Raw genomic sequence first — 16,046 nt, forward strand, 5'->3', positions numbered from 1 at the left:
AATTCACACATATATATATATATAAGTTAAAACAGAAAAAAATATAATTTATAAAAAAAGTAAATAGTTCTAATTTTTTATTTATTTATGTGTATACGCGAGTCTTATAAATATTATTATTATATATACTTAGCATGTCGAGTTAGTATGAATACACTCCTTTTAAATCAATAGATAAAATTATAGTCAATTTGGATTTAATTGTCAAAATTAAAAAAATTATATAAAATTATAAATTCACAAAATTGATTGAATTATTTTCATAATTAGCCCTTATTTTTATTCTTTGACCAATATGGTATTTGTTATATGTATAATTCTTTTGCGGTCCTTTAGTAATAGAGTATATGTAGAAAGGTATTATAGTCTACGAATAAAAATGATTGAGATAATTTTGAATTGTAAAATTATTTTTAAACATTAATAATTAACTATTCTTATCTTTTTAATAATCAACTATTCTTGTCCCTTACCTTAATAACACAATATAAGAAAACCTATAAGTCTATAGTTCAAACCTATAACCCTAAATCCTGAACTTTGTTTTCATGCCTTAAAAATAATTGTTACTTGAATTAAGATGAAACGTACAAGACATAAATTGTTTTTAATTAATCACATGATTTTCTTGTCACGTCAACTCTCACTTTTTTAAATAGCAAAGAGACTTATCTTGGTCGAGTCTTACTATATCTTGAATAAGCTCACATAGATTGGTGATATTCAAGAAATATTACATCCGATTCATTTTTTATTACTCTTACCCAGTCTTGTTATTAATGAAAACTCGTAAGTATTATTTTTTTTTAGTATAAATTAGTAAACTTGTTATGTATATGCAAATTTCATTTTATTTTAAAAAATAAAAATTATATTATAATTATCAAGCATATATAATAATTTTTATTTGAAATATTTTATTTTTTAACATGGAGGTATATTGGTAAATAAATAAACTTAAAATATTTTCTGGAGCCAACTGTTTGAATACCATGAGCAGCCCAAAAGTGCCGAAACCCAACATTTGAGATATAAAAGCCCAAGCCCAAGGCTCGGGTTGAAAAAAATTCAAGACTAGGCTCGGGAAGCCGTGTGGCACCCGAGCGTCCGCTTTTCAGCGCTCAAATCCCGGTTTGAATTCAGTGCATAGCTTCCGAAGCAGAAAGGGAGGGAGGGAGAGAGAGAGAGGATTTAGCCTTCGTGTCAATGTCGCCGCCGGGAACGGAAGGCTTCTTCGTTCTTCATTCGGAGGGCGCCGGCTTGGCAGGTACTCAAACACAGTCCCGCTAGTTCTCTCGATTTCTTGATGATTTTTCCGACTCGCAGATGCCGGAATCAGTCAATTACGAGTCAAATCCCAAAAGATCAGAGCTAAAGAATACCCTAATGGGTTTTCAGTGTGAATCTAGAATGATTAGTCTCTGGTTCGGTGCAAATACTGTCATCTCACGTTACCACTCTTTTTCTATCTTCGGATCTTGGGTTTGTGGAGAAAAAAAATGAAATGGAGGGATTCAAGCTAAATTCAGTTTTTTTAGGGATTTCATAGAAAATGGGTTAACATGTGTCAGAATGTTTCATTTTCGGTTTGATTGGCTATGAAATGGATCCAAACATGCTATTGCTATTTCCTCTTTTCTGTTGTATTTTTAATCGGTTAGGTTAATTGACGCTTGCTGCAATTATCATCTTTCCACACTGACATTATTGCATCTCTGATTTAGGATGAAAAATTCATTCTGGTATTGCTAATGTTGTGTGTCTTAAAAACCCTAATGTGGGTGCAATTATTGGCATTGTTACCTTAATGGCTCTTCACCCCTTCTGTAATCTGATACTTTGGTTTCCGTATGCCCTAATTCATCTTTTGGGTGCATGTTGGGTATGCATGGAGATGTTTAAGGTGTGTCAAGTAATTGTAGAATTCGATATTGGAAACAGATAAACCTAAAGTAGAGAAAACAGCAAAAGGGTCTTTGGGAGGTGAGGCTAGGAAGAAGCTCGGTGATATAAGCAACTTGCCCCAGCAACTTAGACTGTCAAACCAATATGAGAAGGGACAGTCTGTTTCAAATTCGACTAAAGAGTACATTGACCAGCTCCAACAGGTGCTCTTCTTTTGGGTTTGATACTTCTTCCTTTTGCTTTTAATTCTTTAACTGAGTGGCATTATCTGAAAATTATCAGGAAAATATGATGCTGATGAAGCTCTTAACTGATAGAAAGTATCCTTTTATGATCAATTTGGCTCAGCTTGTATCGAGTCATTCTGATTGGATATAGACTCGTATGCCTTTTTCCCCAAATTTGGATGCCCGAACTTTTCTGCTTTGGTTTTCCCTTAATCCAGTTAACAGTAAAATCATTGAATTGAGTGGAATTGAGCTACAGAAACTAAGGATCAATTTGCAGAAATTTCAACAACAGAATTTGCAACTAGCTCAAGCAAATACACAGATGCTAGCAGTCTGTTGTCTTTCCTCATACTTGAAAATTCAATTACTAGTATTCTTAAAAAATCACATTGCTTTATTTCAATAAATTCCGAATCCAAGTGACATGGATTCCATTGTTCTATAAATTTGCAGGAACTTAATTCTGGTAAAGATAAGGTAAGTTATTTTAGATACCCAAGCGAGCGGATACTTCTTACACCAAGCGTAATCATCTCGTTCTTTCTATTTTGTTTAGCTTCTGCTAAGTTCTTTTAGAGGTTTGATTTATTTCAGCTAAAAGCACTACAACACGAGCTTGGTTGCAAAAATAGTCTGCTCAAAGTGAAAAAAGTGGAACAAACGGTTAGAGCTGCCAGTATCCTATTCCAATTATCAGCAAGCAGCCAAGTCTGATAGTCTCTTACATTGATTGGTTTATGCCCTTCTTTTTCTCAGGGGAAAGCAAAAAATAAAATATGTCAGAATATTGAGAATCAGGTACTTAATATATTTTGGGGGTATGTTGCTTTCCCTCTTGTTTATGCTCAGATTTCTCCCTACACTACTTCAGGTGGAAGCTAGCAAGTCTGAGGAGCAGAGGCAATGCTCAGAAGCAGATAGAGCTCTTAATAAACACTCTAAAACCAACAGGAAGCAGCGATCAAAGAGTAACCGCTGGAACCAAATTTTATATCTGAGATTTAAGAACCGATTTGGTTTTGTGACCTAGAACTCTCTTGTGGCATTTGCAGGTTTGGGCCCTTCTACTCTTAAAGAAGTTCAGTTGAAGGAGAAAACTGAAAGCAAAAGGTTTTGCCCATTCATGTCTTAATATTTTGTTAAAATCTCGTCAACTAAATAATCCTGCTATAAGATTTAAAAAAAAAAAAAATTTGCTTTTATTATCATATCAGGGTTTGTTTGAGAAGACAGTCTGCCAGATTTAAACATGAAGAATCAGAGCCTACGGAGGATGTTGTTGAGAAAGATACCAAATTTCCTGCGAGTTCTTTGCATGAAGATCAAATGCAGGAAGAGGGTTCAACTTCCACTGCTTCATCGGCAAAAAGAGATGGTGAAGGCAGTGGTCGTGGTCCAAGCGATGACGAGGCTCAGGAATTTCTAAGGCCATCTATGGGAAGACCCTCGCGTCTAGCAGCCAAAAAGGTTCAGTCCTACAAGGAGATTCCTCTTAATGTGAAAATGAGAAGATCTGAGTAAAAATCTTGTCTAGACCAAGCCTTCTGTATTCTGAAGAAAGGAGCAAAAAAATTGTAACCAAAAGCTCTTTAAACTGTTTTGTACCTAGTAGTTCTTGTTGGTCTCTAAATGATACACCTTTTGTAGAATTGAACCTAAAGTATTCAGACTTTATCATCTCTGGATGATTACTGTTAAATAGCAATTAGGTTTGTACCCCTCAAGTTTGGTCGAACTGTGTGTCTGTTTGTGAAGCCATATTGGGAATTCAATTACCTAATTAACTGCTTGAAAACCAGGATAATGGTTTCTTCTCAACTAGGCATCCAGGAGGAGGATCTCCTTCCCATGGTTGGTGTATTATTACTTGTGTTCCATACATTTATTCAATGTACATCCCAAGACTGAGTGAGGAGTAGTACTTATGGCTTTATTGGTTTAAGCAGTTTGGTCTAAATTGTGGAGTACTGGAGGTGTTATGTATGGCCTTCTAGAGCACGTAGGAGTTAATAGCTGTAATTATTGACATTTTTAATTATCTTTTGTTTATTGAGGGTAGATTAAAGTTGTTCTTTCTTGATTTCTGATGTTATGAAGTTGAAAGTGGTCTTTGTGCAAAAATATTAGAGAAATAATCATTCTCTTTTAAGTTTTTTCAATTTTCTTTTTAATTTTTTTAGTTTAAAAAATTATTCAATTGATTGGATTCGATTTTTTTGAAAAGGTTAAGTTTATTTGATTTGATCAATTTGATCATTTCAAGTACTCCCTAAAAAAAATGCGTTCTTTTTTCTATGTTATTAATTAAATTATTTATAATTATTATTAGTTAAATTATTTTTTTAATAATATTATCTGTACGTTAACATTTGAATTATAAATACTTTTTAAGAAATTAACAACACTCATTTATAATTTTAATTTTTTGGGTACTATTTCTAATTTTTAAATATTATAAACACTTTTTACTCATATTAAAATTTTATAAATTTTAAATGATTTATAATTTTTAAAAAGTCATCAACAATTGATGAAGAGGTATTTATAATTTTATGAGCATAAAATATTAGTATACATATAGCGTTATTGTTATTTTTTTATTTTTAAATATTTTATTTTTTAATAAATAGTCAGTTAGAATAATCCTTTTCTAAATATAAAAAATTCAAAAATATTATTCAAACACTTAAATTTAAGACCTTACATGGTATTCTATAATAATATTTGGTGTATTTATATTAATATAAAAAGTAAAAAAATAATTCAAAATATCACAATAAGTGTGAAACTTTAATCTATAAATAACAGTTTCGTTAATAAAAAATGTTATTTGTATTAATATAATATAAAATATCAAAAATGAATTTGGGGGACATCAATTTTAATAAAATAAAACCCTAATTTTATTGCATTGGGAAACATATTTTGGGGAATATTGGGGGCAATAATAGGCTTCCCATCGATGCAACGAGGCCTGGATGGGCTTATGCAGCAGCGCAGAGAAGAAGATCCCAGAGAATGAGAAGATGTACGGATTCGAAGCTCTGACCTTCAGCATCCATGGCGGTTATCTGGAGGCCATCTTGAGGGGCTACAGATCGGGCCTACTCACAGCCGCCGACTGCAACAACCTCTGCTAGTGCGAAACCCTCGACGACATCAAGATGTACCTCTCCGCCACGGACTACAGCCGCTGCCTAGTACCTGAGGAGCATGTTTATCAAAGCGTTTATTTTGGAGCCCTCTCGAGTCTTGTCGGCAGCTTCATCAGCCCATCCAGTGGCGGAGTCAGCATTTTGGTTCAGTGGCGAACTTAAATACAAAAAATATAATTTTAAAAATAAAATAATAATAATATTAAAATAAATTTTTTATAATTATTTATTACAGCTTTTTAGACTAAAAATTACAATTGTTTAAAAAAATTACATTGATTATTTGAATTTTTAGATTCGTCGTAACCATGAAAAGCTAGTTCTTATCATAAAAAAAAGTCGAACATAATCAATTGATGCATTTATCACATAGTATTTGTTTTAATTGTCCGAAGAAAATTATCTTAATATTTTGTTTTTAATTCATTAAAGTTTCATAGTTGTTTCGAATTTAATTGTGTACACTATTAGCATCTCTAACATAAACTTAAAATTTATCTTTTTTTAAAAAAAATTACTGAACCCTCTTTCATAAAAAAATCACTATCTTCTTGTTCTCCATTATTTGTTTTAAAAAAATAACAATATAAGTAAAATACAATATTTTTGTTTATATTATATTCAAACCAATCATCAAATTTATTAAACCAAACTGGAACGAAACGTCTTGATTTTAAGGCTAACATAAACCTCTTTGCAAGTAGGCTCTTCTAATTTGATCTTGAAAATTGACATTGTAATCCATTATTGTAATTTTTAGCCGAAATCTATAGGAATTTGTGCAAAATCAATTTGCTCAATTTTTGCTTTGTTAATTTGTTTATTTTCTTCCGTATAAATTTTTTTCATGCTTGTTTTCTTTACTTCACAATTTTTTTTAATACTTAATTTTATTTACATCATCATTATAAAAAAATAAAATTATGAACAAATTATAAAAAATGTTGTGATTGTTACTACTAGGCCATTATATATTTACTTTTTTCAATACTTATTTTTTTATTTCTAGTAATAAAATATAATATAATTTTTTATTTTTAATAGTAAATTATTATAAAAAATAAAATTTTAAAAAAAAATCTTGGCCCAGTGGGGGCAACTACCCCCATTGGGCCTCAGGTGGCTCTGCCCCTGAGCTGCCCATCTAGATTGTATTGTAAGTGCAAATCTCAACTACTGTTGCCTTCCTCAATTTGGAAGTTCTTCAGATGTGCATTCACTAATTCTCGTTGGCTGATCTGATCTAACCCGACATTCAAATCAAATCTGTTATCTACTAGAGAAGCAAGGTAAAGCCACAAAAGGGGCAAGTTCTCTGATCTCTGCAGCGTTCCGTCTCCCGCACGAGCGTGGGGAATGGAACGGCTGAGTGCAATTCGGAAGAATTTCACAACCTTGCAAGTTGCAAGCAGTCGGGAAACAGCCGAACCGGCAGAGGCTGTAACACTCGAACTTGGTAAACGGCCCGCAGCCTCAGGTACATTCGCAGCCCTTTTAACTCTCGTTTTGCTTCCACGTATAGTTGTACTTGTCGCCTTCTCTCTCCGTCTCCTGCTCTTTTTTCTTCTTCAAGGCGGCGCCTTCAACGATACCTAAACAGCATGGTGTAACATGAGATAATCCCAACCCAGCTTGCCATTTGGAGTGGACGAGGTAATAACCCAAAAGGATCCTTTTCTGATCGTATGCTTATAATTTTCTCACCTCTGTTCATATATAATGGGATAAGGATTGGCTTCCTAAACCAATGATGAGGATTTGTATTGTGTTCTAGTACTATGATATATAATGATGATTTCTTGGATTCAAATTTGATTTTGAGACAGGGTAACTCTGTTAAAATCTAATTGGATTGTGGTTGTGGACACTTGGAGACCTAATCTATTAGAGTTGTCGCATAGGTTCCTTCAGTTTATCAAAAAATAAAAAGTACCTTTTGTTTTAGATAAAACTATTGTAAATTTGAATAAAACTATTATAAATTTGTTATTTATGTAGAAGTATCATGAATTTGTGTGTTACGTTAATTTGTAAAAAAGCTATTGTCAAATTCATTTGTGAGTACAACATTTCTGAATAAACAAACAAGCAAACAAGAACACAAGCAATTTTCCTTTTCCCAGAGCATAAGCTGTACATATATCACCATCATCTATTGTATAGCACATAAAACTAAGTTACAGAACCATTTGTGTTCATATATTTCACTCACTCCTAATTGCTTAGTTTTCCTTTCAGATGTGTCCAACCATCTCAGCTCCAAAATTGACCCAAAAACAAAAGCCTAACAAATGAAAGAACAGCACTTGTGCGTGTGTGTGTGTGTAAGCTAACAATTTGCTACAACAAACCATAATTTTGCATATATATATATATATATATATATATACTTGAGCAGCAAAGCAAGCCCATCGCTGCCATTGGAAAACAGTGTCTCCATCTACGCCGACTGATCAAGGTTGTGTCAGGCCATGCCAACTGATTACAAAGGGTCCGGCAGTCGACCTGATCTATGCAGAATAGCCAGGGCATCCAGTATGGATGACTTGAACCGGGCTTGTGTTGTGCCTCCATTTAGCAGCGTATATTGATCGACTAGGAGGAGCAACAGTTGCCGGTATGTGCCTGCTGGCATGCTTGTTTCTGCTGCAAGATTTGTTTCTTCACAACTATCGATCCCTTCTCCAATAAGCTGGGCGTCTCTAGTATCTGTCAAACAACACAAAATTCATTTTAGGGATGTTGGGATGGAAAATCGAGTCGGGACTATAAGCATAACTAGGTTAAGAGTTATGGCCGAGTCGAGCACAACAATTCTTCCCAAGATGAAAGCAAAGCGTTGATGGGCAGTTTTAGGACAAGTTGATGAATCTAGGGCCTTGCTGTTTAAAAGGTTAGTCGTTAGACCGCGCTAACCAAGTGCGGTTTTCGAATGGTAAAACAGTTGGCATATTTCCATTTTTGATGATATAGGAAGAGCAGTCAGCACCAAATTGATGTTCATACAACATTACAGGCGTATTTGGCTTTATCTAAACGACACAAGTTAAGGTGAGGTGATGTGCGGTCTTATAAGAAAAACTAAAATTAGAAATGAGGATATTTGTAACAAGGCTTATGGTTGTGGTAACAACATTCTTTATCCTTGAATATATCTGACAGGCAATCTTTGTGTTGATGATGTGCATTATAATGCAAGTGTGAATGGCCAACAAAGCAAATCAAGAGACATCGATTAATTACTTATGGAATCATCCCAACTGAAAGGCTTGTAGAAGCAGCAAAAACTACTTTCTGCAATATGCATAATACAACAATGACGGCAATCCCAAGCCTTGATCCCACTAGGTTAGGATATAGAAAAGTATCAATGTTAAATTGTACCCGTAATATGAGCTCCTTGAAACATTGTCGCACGTTTTCACTAGTTTTAGCACTGCATTCGAAGAACAAGCATTTATGCTTCTGTGCAAGAGCCATCCCCTCTTCTATGGTTACAGCCCTTTCCTGAAAATAGAGTCAATAGGACAGGGATCCTCATTTTCCCAACAAGAGCAAGAGAAAACATGTATTAACACAAAACGACCCAACTACATTGACCATCAGTTTCGTAACAAATTACAGATTAAATTCCTGGCCTAGTTAATACCTCTCTGAGAACTATGCAAAAATGATAGAGCATACAGCTTACCCTGTCCACCTTATTCCCGACTAGTATCTTGACGCATTCCTGATTCGAAGAATAGAGCTCAACTTCCTTCGACCATACTTCTGACAAATTTGTATACGTTTCTCGCCTTGTTACATCATAAACTAAAAGGAGAAGTGTCATGTTAGGTACTTAACTTCAACCTGTGCTAGAGGAACATAATAGAAAACTAATCAACATGAATATGATTTAAATCAACCGAAATAGCAAGGAGATATGGAGCAGGTACAGAGTTCCAAACAATCCACCAAATTCACTCCACAGACTCATTTGGCATGTTAATTACTCCTCAATCCAAATGTGTGTCACAATTAAAATGATTACCCATCAGAATTATTTAGGTTTGAGTGTAAGATTGGCAAAATGACGATATCCTGATTAGGCCATGTTGCCCCTGCAGCTAATAATAGCTTATAAACTCTACCAGCAATGCGTTATGCATATTCCTATGGTTTCTTGAGGATGGTTATGGGTGTAGAAGTTAGATTGTCACAATAATTCGCACAATCATGCTGATATTTGTTTTCTTAACTTGCAAAACAAACAACATATAAATTGAAGTTTTACTCTTCTAGAATCTAATTAGTAGCCCATTTAGATTTGTTCAAGTAAATACCGGTTTTTCTCTTCCTATAGGAAAAAGGAAAGAGATATATATGAACATAAGCCAACTGATTGTTGGATGTAACTTTCATATTTATACAGACATGCAATAAAATAAAAGGGTCAAAAACATATTTATGCTCCTAAATTTTTGGCTTTTTTTTTTTTTTTTGGTGAAACTTTAAATTTTTAGTAATTTCAACTATGCTCTTAAACTTAAGCCAAAAATATATTTATCTCCCTAAATTTTTCGTAGTTTCAAATGTGCCATTGAACTGTACAAAATTATTCGTTTAAACACTTGGCCAGCAAGTGATACGTACGTGCATTGATATGGCAGTTTTTTGGCGTTTCCTCAACTCTCTCTCTCTTCGGCTGTGTCTCTTCTCACTTTGGTATTTTTTGCGTCTTCTTCAATTGGGCTACATATCATTTGCTGGTCGAAAAATTGTCACGTCAACACGTGTGCATATAATTTGCTGACCGAGTGTTTAAATGAATAATTTTTGCGTAGTTCAAAAGCAAATCTAGAACCATGAAAAATTTAAGGTCCCACAAGAAAAAAAAAAAAAGGCAAAAGTTGGGGGGGGGGGATAAATATATTTTTGACTTAAGTTTTGGAGCACATTTGTAATCACAAAAAATTTAAAATTCCACAGAAAAAGTGCAAAAGTTTAGAGGCATAAATAACTTTTAGTCAAATGAAAGCTAACAAGGTCGTGGTAAATTTTAAATCAAGAGAAGTAAACGTTGTAATGCAAACCAGAGTTAATGTCATAACCCTAACTCGAGTAAGTTTGAGTTGCCTAACACTGATAGCTCCAATTGTGCAAGCGACATGATTCTATGATTATAATCAGGCATGGAGTCTCAAATATGTCATTAAAAAAAAGTATCACCTAAAAGATCAAACTAGGGGCAATGTGACCAGAAGTTTCTCGTATACTTTTGATACTTTTAAATTGAGAATGAGTTAACATTCGACGGCAAATAACATGCTTCTAAGCCTATATCATGAATAGGGATCTTATAAACATATCATAAATAGAAATCATCATCTAAAATAACCAAACTAGAGGGAATTTAACAGGAAAAATTGATGCCATAACTAAAATTGTGGATTGAAAACATTTGATTTTTTCAAAAGCATACCAAGAATAATTCCATGTGCACCTCTATAGTAAGATCTTGTCAACGTACCAAACCGTTCCTGTCCAGCTGCAATGTAACAATAAGCATTAGCGAATGTAATTCTTTGGTAGATGTATTGTGTTTGAGAAATACAGATGGTAGCTCAGATTCCTAATTCAAGGTTTGAAATGGGTAACAACTGCTTTGGGTATTCTTTAGCACAGACCAAGAACTAAGCCTTTGCTGATAAGAGTGGTTAATACAGATTTTATTTGTTAATGAAAATAAGACACAAAATAATAAAAGTGCCTGCAACTCATTATTGATTTCGGTTAAATAGTATAAATAGTGATTGAACTTTACATTAAGATACAAAAATATTACTAAATTTTAATTTAGTATATAATTTTATAATTACCATCAATTGTCATTTAAAAATATTAACAGGATGTTGACGTGGCTAATTACGTAGATGGCTAAATAATATAAATGATTACTAAATTTTGTACAAAGATAAAAAAAAGTTATTGAACTTTGTTTTAAAATACAAAAACGTCAACATTTTTTTAGTCTCTTTTAATTGCAATTGACTGTAATTATAAAATTATATACTAAATTAAAGTTTAATAACCTTTTTGCTATAAATTAAAATTCAGTAATATTTTTGTATGTTAGTATAAATTTCAATGACTATTTATGTTATTTAATCTATTTTTTTCGTATGAAAAATGAGTTAACTCAAGTATGATCCACAATGAAGAACAACCTTGAGTAAGAATACCAATAATGAAATATTCGTCAAATGAACAAAATAAGTCTGGCAATTAGCCATCATGTAAATTACCCTAAACCCTAAAAATAAATATACGTGGAATGAACAAAATAAGTCTGATAATTAGCATCGATGAAAATTACCGGTGTCCCAGATTGTCAGTTTTACTCTCTTCCCACCAACCGTTAGCTGCTTAATCTTGAAATCAACACCTAGACATGGCCAAGAAAGGCAATGGGTTAACCGATAATGAACTTAATATGGTTAAGTTCACTGGGTAATGAAATTTAACATGAAAATAAATTACTAGTCGAGAGAAAGCATGAAAGGGATCAGTGTTTTTGATCAGTTACATACATAAACTAACTAGTTGGAAGAACTGGGAGAGACAGACTTTGTCTATTGCTTACACTAATGATCTGACAGAAAGCGAAACCCAAAGAACATGAAATATGTAGCAGATACTGCATATACGTTGTTGGTGAAGACGACTCGCTTACACAGCACAACCATTCAACAAGATTAGATAGGATACTGCTATTGATAAAATGAAACCAGCCCCAACATAATTGATATAATGCTTCGCCACTATTCGATCTCGAATTCTACAGATTAGCATAACATAATCCTGGGAGGTTACAAGAGTTTTCCATTGCTGGCCATAAAGATTAATTATCAGAACTTAATCACCAGAATAGACCTTGAGAATCAAATCAAGCTTTAGTTTCTACAAGGCTGTGCTTGTCATATGCTTTTATTCCCCAGTAACCATCCCATGGTCTGGAAGGTCAAGTAAATAGAATCAGGGTAGTTGATTGAATGCATTTATTAAGATGGGACAGCGATATTCAGTCCAAAAATTTGGACCAAATTTGTGGGTCGGTTGGGTAAAATTCCCATTTGACTCATTCTAGGAATGGAATTTTTGGACGGGATATCATTATTCATCAATATATGAACCATGACCATAACGGCCCAGCACCATTACAGGAACAGAGCAAGCATCTCTGTCTCTCTCTCTCACACACACACACACAGAGTTTAATCGACACTGTGCCAGATGTTATGGCCCACTCCAGGACTGAGGAAACAAAGTAGACAAAAGAATTTAAAAAAAACTGTTATAATCAACACCACCAGATGTTCGGGAGAGAACCCAAAATACCCATTTGAATGCAAAAATTAAACATCAGCTCAGCCGAGTATAGAGCAAGTGAATTAGGCATCAAACCCACAGAGTTTTCCAATCAGGGTTATGTCCATCAAACGGGCACGAATTTCGTTGAAGGCTACAAAAACCAACCGGAGAATTCCCCAAAACCCAGGTTCCAAATCTATGTATATATACTAGAACATCCACAACATACGTATATATAGAGAGAGAGACATAGAGAGGAAGAGAGAGAGATGGAGAGATTTATAATACCAATGGTTGGGGAGAGATTCTGGTGAGAGTGGGCGTTGGAGATAAAACTGAGAAGAAGGGTGCTCTTGCCAACGCCTGAATCGCCTATCAACAGAATCTTGAATGAGTAATCATAGTTGCTGTTGATGTTTCCTGAACCACCCATCACCATTCCATTCATCATATATATATATATGTATATATATGATCAGAGCCTTCTCTCTCTGCTGTAGAGAGGGAAAGAGAGAGAGCTTGAGCTTTGGAAGTTCAGGTTGAGCGGCAGATGGAGATGGAGGAGGAGGAGGCGGCTTCGTCTGGTCTTGTAGTGATTCTGAAGTTTTCTATATTTCGAATACGATTCGGACGCCGCGTGTCTGTAATGAATTGCCCTTTTTCATGAAATCTTTATTATTAATAAATGAATGAATGATGGGGGATTCCCACGTAGGGGCAAATATGTCTTTTTATCCCTTCAACTGCTTAATATAAAATTCGCAAAGTTCTCTTATAGAAGATCAAACTTGTTAGGGTAGGTATCGGATTAATCCAAGTTGGTTCATACTCTTTTTTTTAATATAAAATATATTATTATATGTATTAAGTATACACATTATTTTTTATTTTAAGTATTATTAATATTTAATAACATAATCGATTTTGATCTTGGATCATAATATTTGAGTTGGGAGGACAAAAGTCTTTTAAGTCTGTATATTAAAGTTTTTTGATATTATTTAATTTTTTTTATTTTAAAAAAATAAATATTAAAAATATAATAATTTATATACACAACATTAAAGAATTAAGAATAATTTTAAAAATTGAGGGACGGGGGAGGGAATTAGCCACCCTCACATACATGTAATTTTACCCATAATTGATATTATGATTTAGAGAAACTAAATCGAGTTCTTAAAATTTTAGACTAAATCTAACTTCTTCTGAACCAAAATTTGATCATTTCTCGTGAAAATGATAATTCCACTAGTCACATTAAGTCTCCTCATTCCTACAAAATGTCCTTATATGGTTCGAATTTATTTTTTGCTTTTGATGTTAAAAATAGTTAAGTTTAAAAATCGCAAAAAATATGTGCGTAGAGCGATCAAGTCCGACCCCTCAAGTTTAAGCAAACTAGCTTGACATTACCTATTTTAAGATTTAAGGACAACTTTAAAATTTTAAATGATAGAACAACAATATTGCATGAAAAATTCTGAGATAAAACTTTCTTGACGATGAAATACTTCAATGCCACTAAGCTCTCACCCAAAATGGGAAGTGGTGGCAAATTAGATTTTTTACTTTGTAAATAAATTATTTTAATTTAATTCATGATATTTCAATAAAAAAATAGTCTAAATGGCTCACCATACGTGTTCAGAAACTTTGTATACTATAAGATTGTGAGTTTAATTTTGTTATTGTATAATTTTGTACAATCAATTGTGTTTATCCGAATAACTAAGCTCTTGAGTTTTATTTTGTGAAAAATTTATTCGTTCATTTAGAATTGTGGAGCAAACAGATTGTGAGTTTTAGGGAAGATGAAATAAATCTAGATCAAAGATTGATTATAATTGAAGGACTATTGAAAAAATATATATTTATATATTAAATGAATTATAATTTATAATTTAACAAATACCTTGAAAGATTGCTAAGTTCCGTGGCGTTTCGTTCGGGTTGACAAGCGACGCGGGCGGGGGGAGAACGACGTCGTTGCATAAATTCGTGAAATTCACCTGCGAATGTCCAATTTGATAAAGTACACGCGTCTGCAGTGCAAGCTTCATGCAGACGAGCCACGTGGGCCCATCTGAGGAAGGTCTCCTTTTTGCCGCTTCTTTGGCCTCGTCCGGTCGTCCACTAGTGAGTGATCATATCTTGCCTTCCCTGGCATTTTGTCATCTCCACATAATTTAGAGGTCACATTGCCCCACAATTTCTTTTTCTAACCACAAAAAAATCACACATAAGACACATTACCCTCCTCCTCGTACCACCCAAGGTTCTAGTTTCAGAGTTCAAAAATATCTCATCTTGAATATTTAATTTCACGTATTATAGTTCATGAATTTAAGTAAAAAAATTATAATACGTGATAATACAAATTGAATGGAACTATACTAGCTAATTACTTTGGTTGGATAGAGATTTCGATGTTTTGAAATGCGTGACGATGATTAGAATGTCTACAAATGTCTCGAATAGAAGCAAAAAGGCTCTTATATGTTTAAGTTGTCAACTAAACAAATTCAAAAAAAAAAATAATGAAGTTATTAGCTAATTATCTTTGACGAATTGGTCAAAACATTTAAATAAAATTTATCTAAAGTATTATAATTTGCATGATAATTAATTTTTGTCTAAATTAATATATTTGTATCTATTGTTCGCGATGTGTCATAGATCAAGACTCAAACAAACTTAAAAAAGACAAAGTTCAAAGCCTATAAAGAGAACACCTCTCAAAATTCAGGAATTGATCAACTTCTTAAAACCTATCGACATACTCCCAAAAACTGTTGATAGTTCATGACGATTTTCAAGAGATTGTTCTAGAAACTATTAACAATCTTCCAAGATTGCTGATAGTTTCGACAGATTAAATTGTCTTAAAAAATTTATAATAGTCTCGAGAGGAAAGCTAATAAATAAGACTCTATAAGATTAGAAGATCTCCTGAAAACCTCTCATTCTCATAAGAAAGTTTCAACTAATGCGTGAATATGATGTTAAAAGTCCATCTGGAAAACTCGTAATAGATAAACTTCGTTCATAAAAATTTCAAATCTTAGTCAATCTTAGAATACTATGGATACTTATTCTCAAATCTCATACTCCTTTATAAATAGAAGATCTCCCATTCCATAAAAAAAAAAAAAGTATGCCACTAATATCGATTCAAGAGTTCTGCAACTTCTTTAATCATTCTCAAGAATTTAATTTAAATATCGAAGTGGTCACATAAAAACTACCATGCATCCTCTAACAATGCTCTTCTTTGCAAGAATCCATCGGCTTGTAGACGATTTTTCGACATATAGATTGTATTATTATATATAGACAACAATAATTCAGAATCATATTAATAATTTTGTCGAATCTAAAATAAAAAAATATTTTAAAATGT

At 33.3% G+C, this 16,046-nt stretch overlaps 2 protein-coding genes across 2 annotated transcripts; one reads left to right on the plus strand and one right to left on the minus strand.

Moving 5' to 3' along the window:
- The first annotated feature begins 1,094 nt into the window (after nt 1–1,094).
- Nucleotides 1,095–4,249, plus strand: LOC127797769 (SHUGOSHIN 1-like). Its single transcript, XM_052330910.1, has 10 exons — nt 1,095–1,267; nt 1,942–2,108; nt 2,188–2,225; nt 2,358–2,466; nt 2,589–2,612; nt 2,730–2,798; nt 2,892–2,933; nt 3,007–3,103; nt 3,188–3,245; nt 3,350–4,249. Exons 1-10 carry the CDS (start codon nt 1,207–1,209, stop codon nt 3,654–3,656), a joined length of 972 nt encoding a protein of 323 aa, XP_052186870.1. The 5' UTR covers nt 1,095–1,206; the 3' UTR covers nt 3,657–4,249.
- Nucleotides 4,250–7,430: 3,181 nt separating this feature from the next.
- Nucleotides 7,431–13,272, minus strand: LOC127796224 (ras-related protein RABC2a-like). Its single transcript, XM_052328256.1, has 6 exons — nt 12,932–13,272; nt 11,649–11,717; nt 10,755–10,820; nt 8,982–9,103; nt 8,675–8,797; nt 7,431–7,999 (listed from the first exon to the last, which is right to left on the minus strand). The coding sequence occupies exons 1-6, from the start codon at nt 13,092–13,094 to the stop codon at nt 7,886–7,888; spliced, it is 657 nt and encodes a 218-aa protein (XP_052184216.1). The 5' UTR covers nt 13,095–13,272; the 3' UTR covers nt 7,431–7,885.
- Between the last annotated feature and the right edge of the window lie 2,774 nt (nt 13,273–16,046).

This window comes from Diospyros lotus, chromosome 3, assembly GCF_014633365.1.
Source record: "Diospyros lotus cultivar Yz01 chromosome 3, ASM1463336v1, whole genome shotgun sequence".
Lineage (NCBI taxonomy): Eukaryota > Viridiplantae > Streptophyta > Magnoliopsida > Ericales > Ebenaceae > Diospyros > Diospyros lotus.

Coding starts and splice junctions, on each gene's coding strand:
- LOC127797769 (XM_052330910.1), top strand. CDS start 1,207: ATGTCGCCGCCGGGAACGGAAGGCTTCTTCGTTCTTCATTCGGAGGGC. Junction 1,268..1,941: donor GGAGGGCGCCGGCTTGGCAG/GTACTCAAACAC, acceptor TATTGGAAACAG/ATAAACCTAAAGTAGAGAAA. Junction 3,104..3,187: donor CAGGAAGCAGCGATCAAAGA/GTAACCGCTGGA, acceptor TGGCATTTGCAG/GTTTGGGCCCTTCTACTCTT.
- LOC127796224 (XM_052328256.1), bottom strand. CDS start 13,094: ATGATGAATGGAATGGTGATGGGTGGTTCAGGAAACATCAACAGCAAC. Junction 9,104..10,754: donor TGCACATGGAATTATTCTTG/GTATGCTTTTGA, acceptor TTCTCCTTTTAG/TTTATGATGTAACAAGGCGA. Junction 8,000..8,674: donor TCAAGGAGCTCATATTACGG/GTACAATTTAAC, acceptor GTTGTTTGACAG/ATACTAGAGACGCCCAGCTT.